This window comes from Corapipo altera, unplaced genomic scaffold (genome assembly GCF_003945725.1).
Source record: "Corapipo altera isolate COAL_440 unplaced genomic scaffold, ASM394572v1 113, whole genome shotgun sequence".
In the NCBI taxonomy this organism is placed as follows: Eukaryota; Metazoa; Chordata; class Aves; order Passeriformes; family Pipridae; genus Corapipo; species Corapipo altera.
Window position 1 is genome coordinate 11,717,467 of NW_020884895.1, and position 9,391 is coordinate 11,726,857.

Below are 9,391 nucleotides of genomic sequence, written 5' to 3' on the forward strand. Positions count from 1 at the left end.
GTTGTCACTGCCAAGTGACTTTTTGCCCAGAGTCTGAAGGAGATGAAATAATTCAGGACCAAAGGAACACCTTGGTGGAAAGTGGTTCTGATGGCAGCAAGAACCAGCTTGTAAACCCAGAGCTTTACTTCAGTAATACCTGAATATCGGCATAATTTTTTTTAAAAGCATTTAACATTAGAAACTTTATTTTTAGTGTGTAAATGTCAAGGTGAACGACAGCTTTTCAATCTTTCTCTGGCTCCTCCTGCTCTGTGCCCAAAGCTCCCACCCCCCTCCATCACCCTCCGTGGGGCTGGGAGCCCCCTCCGTGGGGAGGAGGAGGAGGATACTGCATCCAGCAGGGCTGGGAGGTGATGGGGTGAGGGGTGATGGGATGGGAATGTGATGGGGTCAAGGGGTGATGGGATGGAGGGTGATGGGGGGTGATCAGGGTGATGAGATTAGGGGTGTTTGGGCTGCTGCAGGACTGGGATGGGCAGGGGGAGGAAGCAGCCCTCTCCCAGCTCTCTCCCTTCTCCAAAGGACTTTGTTTTAAAACAAGTAGTCTTTAAAAAATCTAGGGCAAGTCAACCTCCTGCCAAAATTAGTCTTTGTGCAAGAGCATGAGAAGGAATTTTAATGGGTAGCTGGTATGTGGGGATGAGGGGAATGACTGCTTTTACTATCTAAATGCTGTTTAAATAAGGCTGTAACATCAAACAGCTTTGCCACGCTCGCAGCTCTGTTTTACAGGAAGCATCACTGTCGCTGCTCACAAATACACAAGAATGTTAAACAACAACTTTTTATTTGTGCCAAACGTGTCCTGACACATTGCTGAGGGGGAGGAGAGCAGGAGAGCTCCAGTGCCAGGGACCTGCTTCCCTCTGGCCTGGCTGCTGTCCCCGCTCTGGGAACTGCTACAAACCCCAAGGATTTGCCCAACTGCAGCTGAGGGGAGCAGGGAGAGGTGAAACCCATAGGAGTCCTGGGGCCCTGTATGGAGCCTGCAGTTGGGAGAGGGATAGGGACAGGGATGGGCCAGTGATATCAAACAGATAAATAATTTCTCCTCTATAATGCAAAGTTTATTTATCTTCCATGTATGGCTGAACTTCTCTGCTGTTTGTTCTGTACTGAGGGTATTAAAACTCAGTTGTCTGCAAAGAATTAAACTTCTGTGGACTCTTAAAAGTGCTCTTTAATTCTGGAATAAGATAATGTTTGGTACAAAAATTGTGTTATAACCCCCAAGAGGTTCTCCCAGCTGGGTCCCAGAGAGAGCAAACAAATCCTCATCCATTGGTGCCAGAGCTGTGGCCCAAGCCTTTGGCCCTTCCATTTGGGATGTTTGGCTGCGTGCAGGACCATCCCTTCCCCTCCTCTGTCAGTCCATTCTGTCAGTTTGGGTGGTACCAAGGGCAGAGTACCTGCCCACCTCTGCCAGCTGTCCCACACCCACCCTCCTCCCCACACTGTCTGGCCCCAGCTCCCTCCCCAATCCGGCCAGTGCCTCCCTGGCTGGGTCAGTTCTCAGTCACTGTCTTGGAGAAAAATCAGCTCCCTACAAGAGGCCATTATCAGCAGTGGAAGGAGATGAATTTGTGACCAACCAGCCTGGCTTTCACAGAGAAATCCCTGTCAGTGGGCATGTGCTGAGGCAGAGGGTGCCTGCAACCCACCAGGAACCAACCCAGACTCGGACCCTTCCAGGGATGGGGCAGCCACAGCTTCTCTGGGCAACCCGTGCCAGGGTTTTACCAGGCTCATTGTGAAAATTAGGACCTGGCTTTGGTTAAGAACCAAACTGGAGCTGAGGCACTCGGCCTGCTGGAGGAGGTCTGTGGGAGCAGCAGGGCTCCTGCCCATGGCTTTCAGTCCATCCCAGGTCACTGCCCCTGGCTCGAGGAGGAGTGTGCAGGGCAGCTGCTGGTGCTGCTGCCTGGCAGAGCCATAAACTGAACGGAGAAGACTTGTATGAATTATTAACACAAACAACTCTGCCGTGCCTTGGATGGAGGGGAATGCCAGGAAGGGTAAATGCTGTTCCCAGCACTTGAAATGAGTGGATCTTCTGGTGTTCACTCAGGGACATGAGGTGCTTCCACAGGCAGGCAGCAGTCACTTGGGACCCTGGGAATGGGTTTCCTGGTGGGAGTCTCTGCCTGGTTCTCAGCTGGGTTGTCTGGTGAGTGCCAGGGCTGCAAGACATGTTGCTGGTGGATGTGGTGGGCGTGGGTCACTGCCACCTCACAGAGGGGTGACACCATTCCCCAAGGAGCCCTGTGTTGGTGTGTGTGCCCCAGGGGATATAAATACACCCAACACTTCACTGTCCTTTTGGTGCCTCACTCAGAGCACTGCTGGTGCTGGTGACACCCACACTCAGCTGCCTGGGAACAGTGCAGCCTCCGGGTATTCACACTCCTGCCCTCAGCCACGGCTCAGCTCAGCGGTTCCGAGCAGCTCTGGGCCTCTCCTGCCTCAGTCCCAGCCAGGTTCAGCCCTGTGGGAATGCCAGCATGGGCAGCAGGGCTGGGACCTCTCCAAGCCCAGTGGAGCTGGACACCAGCCGTCCCCACGGCTGCTGGTGATGGTTTGGGGTAAACCCCACAGAACATGTCCCTTCTGCCAGTGCCCTCCAGGCACTGCCCTGATCCCAGCCCAGCCTGAGCTCAGCCCGATCCGCACAGCAGCGTTCCTGGCATCTCCCTCCCACTCCCATCAGAGCCAGAGCCTGGTGCTGGCAGCAGAAACCTGAGCTGCACAGTCTGAAACCCCCCATTTATTTAATTATTTATCTGTTCTGCCCGTTTCCTCTCGCCACAGGCTGGTCTTTGTTTTTCTAATGCTGTAAAATAATGTTTAGAAACAAACCCTCCCTGGGTTGGTGCACTGCCTCACCCCTGCCAGGGTCACAGCACCCCGTGTGTGCCTGCTCTGGCCACACTTAAATGAAGCCATTGTGGTGATTGGCCAAAGGCTGGACTCGATGATCTTGGAGGTCTTTTCCAACCTAAATGATCCTGTGACTCTGTGACACCAGAGGGAAATGCACAGTCAGCACAGGTATTAAGTCTGGTGTTCACACACCACCTGTGTCTGCTCATGGCAAGCACAACCAGCCAGAGCAGAGCCCTGCAAACCCCAGGACCTGCCTGACTGTGCATTTGAAGACTTCTGTGCTGAGGGGGAAAGAGGCTGCCAGGCCTCAGTGGGCAGGCATTCTCAGCTGGGAAAGGGAATTTTGGAAAGGCTTGGAACAGCATGATTTGTTGAAAACGTAATTAATTTAATGGTAAGAAAATATCATTTCAATGAAAAGGATATTACAGCAAAGCTGAAACGCTTGCATGAAGGGCAAAGATAAACCAAGAGGAAAAAAAATAAAAAGGAAGTTAAATAAATCTTAAAATAAACCAGGTGAAATCAATTAAATACTGATAGGTTATATTCCCCGTGCCTGCTGTTGGCACTCCAGAATTGCTCTCAGACCCCACAGACCTCCTTCATCCTTTAAGATGAAGCATTGCTCATTTATTCACTTATTTCGATTCTCACTTGATCCACCTGCTTCCTCTCAAGGTTTTAAATTTTATTTACACACATTTGGTTTCAGTATTTTGCAAACCATTTATGATCTATTTCTAAGGACATATCGCTGCCTGAAGCATCACCTGGAGATGTGAATTAAGCACAACAACACAAAAGGCAGAAGAAACGTTTCATAATGCTATTGGGGCGGCTCCAAACGAGTTGCTAGGTGAGGTGCTGTTGTGCCAGCAGCGCTGGGGCTGCAGTTCTGCTGCCACTAAAAATAGTTGCAACTTCAAAACCAGTGCATGTACATGCAACCAGCCTCGTGCTCTATTAAAATCTTTACAAAACCTTTTTGTTCACTAAAATCATAGACAAATAAGAGGATTGGCAGTTCTTTTTTCTCCTGGCACCCAGGGGTCAGTGTGTTTAAGTCCACAGCCCTGACTTTCCAGGTAGGACTCTCCTGGTGGCGGTGGGAAGAACAGCCCCTGTCCATCACATCACAGGGCACCCTCCTGCCAGGAGCAGGATGAAAACGAAAAATCCACGGTGCTGTGCTACGAAAATGTACAAGCTGACAGCAGCTCACCTGTAGGTTTCATACTGATTTCATGCTGTGTTAAAGATATGTAAGAGTTACTGGGGCACAAACGAAAAAATCATTAACCCTCTGAGCTTCAGGAAGCAAACACAGCTCACGAATGAGAACTGGTGTTGGCGTGGGGCCCTGCAGAGTGCTTTGGCTAAAGTTAAGCTCTAAATAACTATTACTTCAAACTTTGTGGTGTCTCCAATGAATGATTGGTAGTTATTAGAAGATTCCTAGGTTACATGCATGACCACAAAATCAGAACACGTTTAATCTCATTTGCCAGTGAAAGGCTGTACGGTTTGAGGGAAGGTGGAACTTTCAGGTGGTCACAGCAGTGAGGTGATGAGCTGAGTCCTGTTCCTGGTAATCACAGCCCATGGTCATCACTGATTATTAATTACCAGCCCAAAGGCTGGAGTGGCAGTTGCATTCCCTTTGCACATTGGATGGATCAGAAACTCCAGCTGATCAGGGAAAGGTCTCTACACTACACCCACCTCCAAGGTTTACAGATAAACACGGGGATCCCCTTGGGCCCCTAAGGCTGGTGGACTGTCTTCCACAAATACATTTTAGAAAGGAACAGTTTAACAACAGACTTGCCAAGTTCCCCAGGAGCTCATGGCTCTGCCCAATCCCCCCCAGCTGACCAGCATCCTCTAAGAGGGACACCCAACACACATGGTTCTGTTGTTCCAGCAGGCGTGGGAGGAGATAGGAATTTGGTGGGATTTTGCAGTGGCTCTGACTGTCCCATGCCAAACAGAGCAATGCCTCTAGACCAGAGCTGTACAGGAGGCTCTGAGGCTCAGCTCCACGTTCCAGCAGGATTCAGCAGCGGCTATGACATCTCAGCAGGTACAGCTGGGAGTCACAGGGCACAGGAGCCGAGAGATGGAAAATCAACCCCATGTTAAAGGTGTTTAATGACTCTGCTCAGTGTGTGCTGGGAGGCTCCTGAGTGTGTCCACGTGGGAAGCTGTGAGTGCTGCCTCCTGCCTCCTGCAGTGAAAGGGACCTTCATCCAACAAAGTGTCCCAACAGACCTCAGTGATGCCCTGGTGAATCACCCCAACTGCACCAGCCCTTGGCCAGGCAGGGAGCACTGGAACCAGCTCCAGCAGACTGCCCAGGGAGCACAGACCCAGCAGGCTGCAGGTGAGGTGGCCCAACAGGGTCCCCAGGGTGGATCTCCCTGCTCCATCCACACGTGGGTCTCTCCTGCCACGTGTCCAGCCACCTGGAGAGGGGTTCTGTCACCCTGGGACTCTGTACACACTGTGACAGTGGCCAACTCTGCCACAGCAAAGAGCCGTGTTGTAAAAACACTCCAAGCAGCTGCAGCAGGCCCAACCTGGGTGTGCCACTCTGCTGGGGCAAATGGGATCTTTTTGCAGGCATGAATTAGTGGAACTAACTGAAATCAACCACAAAACACTGGGAAATGAACGGGATTTTCAACCCAGAGAAGCAGATTCAGAGAATATCCTATTTTTATGCTCCCTCTCCGTGTAATTCATCTGCCATTCCAAACAAGATGTGCCTCAGCTGAATGAAGCCTCAAATAATCACATAATAGGAGAAGTCATTTATTGTGAATCAGGCTCTTTCTGTGGTATATAAATAGTCTGTGCTGTTCCATGGGCTTTGTCAGTCAGGATTAATTAGCAATTGACCCTTGGTTGGGATTTTTTCACTACCTCTACATTTTTCATAGGCCTGAACGAGCTCTCCACGTTGCTTTAAGAGGCTTGCTAAGCTGGAGTTTCATTTACCTCTAGGCTATACATCAGTAGTTTAATTTATCACTAGGTTACATATCACCAGCAAATAGTCAGGGTGGAATCAAGTTTATTATAAAGATGTTCTGTTAAAAGACACATTATTATTACAGTGATTGAAACATGCTCTTCAATTTTCCATTAATGCCCAATTCTGAATATGACCACGGAGAACCACACTTTACATACTTTACATTTAGCATTCTAATAAATAAGTTCAATAAATAGGGATTCTGCAGATGAAGCCGTACTTGTGAACAGAAGCTGCTTTACAATGTTGTCAAAAAATAACTAGAGCTACTCTCGTTTGTTACCAACCACTGGAAATTGGTAAGTAAAATATAAGTATTTTACTCTTACTGTGAAGACTGGAGGAACAAATCACCCTTAGGATTACACAGAACCTTATTTCGTACACTAAATTCATAATTCAGAGCATGCTTTCATAACGCTTTCAGCACAAAATATTTTCAAATACATTTATTAAAAACATGAGAAATGAGTGAGACTGCCCATGTAAGATTTCGTCTGTGCCTGATCACTAGCTCTTATGTTACACAATATTGCAGTTTGGCTAATTTTGGATGAACTATTCCACATTTGGAGAAGATCTACAGTAAAGGGCTGGATTTAGTCCTTAGTATATCGCAACACGTTAATACAGTAATTTATTTGCCAAAGTACAAAAAAACTCATTCCCTCCCCCAATTACTGTTATATATATATATATATATAATATATATATATTCCATTTATATTATCCATTTTAATCATTATATTTCTCGGGAAACAACTCTTGTGTTGTCTGTACAGACTGCAGGAACAGAACCATTCTTGTACCAAAGGCAGGTAACTCGAGCACCTGTCCTGTGCTGGCCTGGCAGGGTCAGGTATTTCCAGCACAGCCACTTCTCCCTGCACAGAGCTCTGCAGGGCTCCGGTGCCACAGTAGGATGCTGGCAGCCCCTGGGCTGGGCACGGAGGGACACTGGCAGCCCCTGGGCTGGGCACGGAGGGACACTGGCAGCCCCTGGGCCGGGCACAGTAGGATGCTGGCAGCCCCTGGGCCAGGTACAGCAGGATGCTGGCAGCCCCTGGGCTGGGCACGGTGGGATGTGGCAGCCTCTGGGCCAGGCTCACCCCGCGCTCCCCGGCCAGCCCAGTCCGTGCCCCTCCAGCCACCCTGGCACGAAGCAGGGTGGGACCCTGGGCTCAGGGCCAGGGCACCTCCACACACCTCTGCTCACCAACACACAGCCCCGGGGGGCCCATCTGCCAGTGCCCCAGGGACCACCTCACCCGCCAGCCCTCGGCCTCTAAGGGGGTCCAGACTTGTCGTGAACAACCATCCAAAAGCACAACCATGCACACACCAGTAAGCCTACCTTTAGTAAAACACCGGCACTGAAAGAGGACTGAACCATAAATGCCACCAAACTACCAAATAATTATCAGCACTAGAAATAATAAAACTGTAAATGATAACTGCATCGTGACTCTCATTTAAATCCTTGTGCACAACAGCGAAAGGCTGTGACTGAGCCTCAGAAGACAAGATACTGCTCTTATTTTTATTTCCTATTTTTAAAGACAGGCTGACTGAGAACATTTTTGAACGTGGGAGACTAAGTCATTAAACTAGAAGCACTTGGATTGCTTTCCTCCTTTAGGGGATTTACTTCATTTTACTTTATCTGACACAAGTCAGAAAGAAATGAGACTATTGAAGGAAAGCTGAATTTTGACACATTATTTTCCATTAGAATCCTTCCACTGACTTTGTTAAGCTTTTTCTAAGATCAGAAAATGAGGCTTTACCTAAAAGGAATTTGAGACTGGTAGATTTTCCTCACACACTTGTAGCCCTACAGTCTCCTACTGCCTCAAAGCGGAGGATTTTTTCAAACTGCTCCCAAATCTTCCACATTTGTTCACAAACTGGTATCTCCATTCTGTTTATACTCTGCTAAAATATTGAGAGTCATTTCCTCGCTTTTGGACTGCACGTTGTGTTCGCTCCTTCTGGACGATTTCCTGGTGGCCCTGGAAAGCCGCCTTCGGAAGGTGTCACCTGCCAGGAAGTAAAGGATGGGGTCGACGCAGCTGTTGAGGCTGGCCAGGCCCCTCGTCACTTGGTAAGTGGCATAAACCTTATCGTTGAAGGCACACATGTCTGGAGTCTGAAAATCCACCCTGGCCCTTAGATTTAAGGTCTTCATCACGTGGAAGGGAAGGTAGGACACGGCAAAGACCGTCAACACGATAATAACCAGGTAAATAGACTTTCTCCTGAGAGGAGAATTGTCCAAATCTTTGTAAATCAAAGCTTTCACGATGAGCCCATAGCAACCAAGAATCACTATGAAGGGGATGCAGAACATCAGCACTGTGGTGCACATGCTGTAAATGAAGTAACTTCGCAGGTAATCGTCGGCCGTTGTGTCATAGCACGTTATGGTTTTATTTTTCCTTATCCCCGTTCCCGAGTAGAAGAGTATCGGAGAAATGGCGGCCACCACAAGGACCCAGACCAGGCTGCTGATGTACACGGCGTTCTTCTTCTTCAGCCTCCCCAGGGACTTCAGGGGGTGCACCACTCCCGTGTACCTGTGCACGCTGATGCAGGTCAGGAACAGAATACTGCCATACAGGTTCACGTGAAAGATGAACCTCTGCAGCTTGCACATGATATCTCCGAAGATCCAGTCTGTTTTGTTGAAGTAGTAAAAGATGAGGGCGGGCAGAGTCAAGACATACAAGAAATCGGCTAATGCCAGGTTGAACATGTAAACCGAGATGCCGCTCCAAGGCCTCATGTGGAAGACAAACATCCAGATGGCCACACTGTTGCCCAAAAACCCAGTGATGAAGACCAGAATGTAGACGGTGGGCAGGTAATAGAACTGGAAGCCAGTTTTGGTCAGAGAACACTTGGTGGTGACGTTTCCCACAGACCAGCCGCTGCTGGATAACAGGTTGGGTTCAGTTCCATTCAGAGCAGCAGAGAGAAGGACTTCAGTCATGATCCTTCCCCCAGAGTCACATAGGTCTGAGGCGAACCAACGAAGTCTCTACAGGCATCTAAAACGCATCCAAAAAAAAGGAGAGAGCAAAGGAAATCTCGCTGGAAGGTGAGCCCTGCCCTGCTTTTCCTCGGAGGTTTCCAAGCGGCGGTGCCTGGCGGGAGCGTCCCCCCGCAGCACCCGGACCCGCCGGGAGCCAGGGGACACCTCTGCGAGCAGGAAGGGCCCCGCTCCGCTCCCCGCCCCGCTCCCCGCCCCGGAGCACCGCGCTCGCCACCGCGGACCGGGGACAGGGACAGGGCGGCGCGGCCGGGCTACGGCAACGAGAGCGGCCGGGGCCAGCGGGGCCGATCGGAGCCAGCGGGGCCGATCGGAGCCAGCGGGGCCGATCGGGGGCAGCGGAGCGGCCGCTCCTCCCGCGCCCCTCGGCGAGCGCCGCCGCCCCGCCCGCCCCCGCGGCTGCCGCCCCGTCC

The 9,391-nt window shown here is 50.2% G+C and overlaps 1 protein-coding gene across 1 annotated transcript in view; it reads right to left on the reverse strand.

The window, feature by feature from the left end:
• Positions 1-7,476: 7,476 nt before the first annotated feature.
• The window catches only part of P2RY1 (purinergic receptor P2Y1), a 21,161-nt gene continuing 19,246 nt past the window's right edge, over positions 7,477-9,391 (reverse strand). The window contains exon 3 of the mRNA XM_027647694.1: positions 7,477-8,978. Coding sequence (XP_027503495.1) covers positions 7,827-8,918 — 1,092 coding nt within the window. The 5' untranslated portion in view covers positions 8,919-8,978 and the 3' untranslated portion in view covers positions 7,477-7,826. The remainder of the gene's footprint in view (positions 8,979-9,391) is intronic.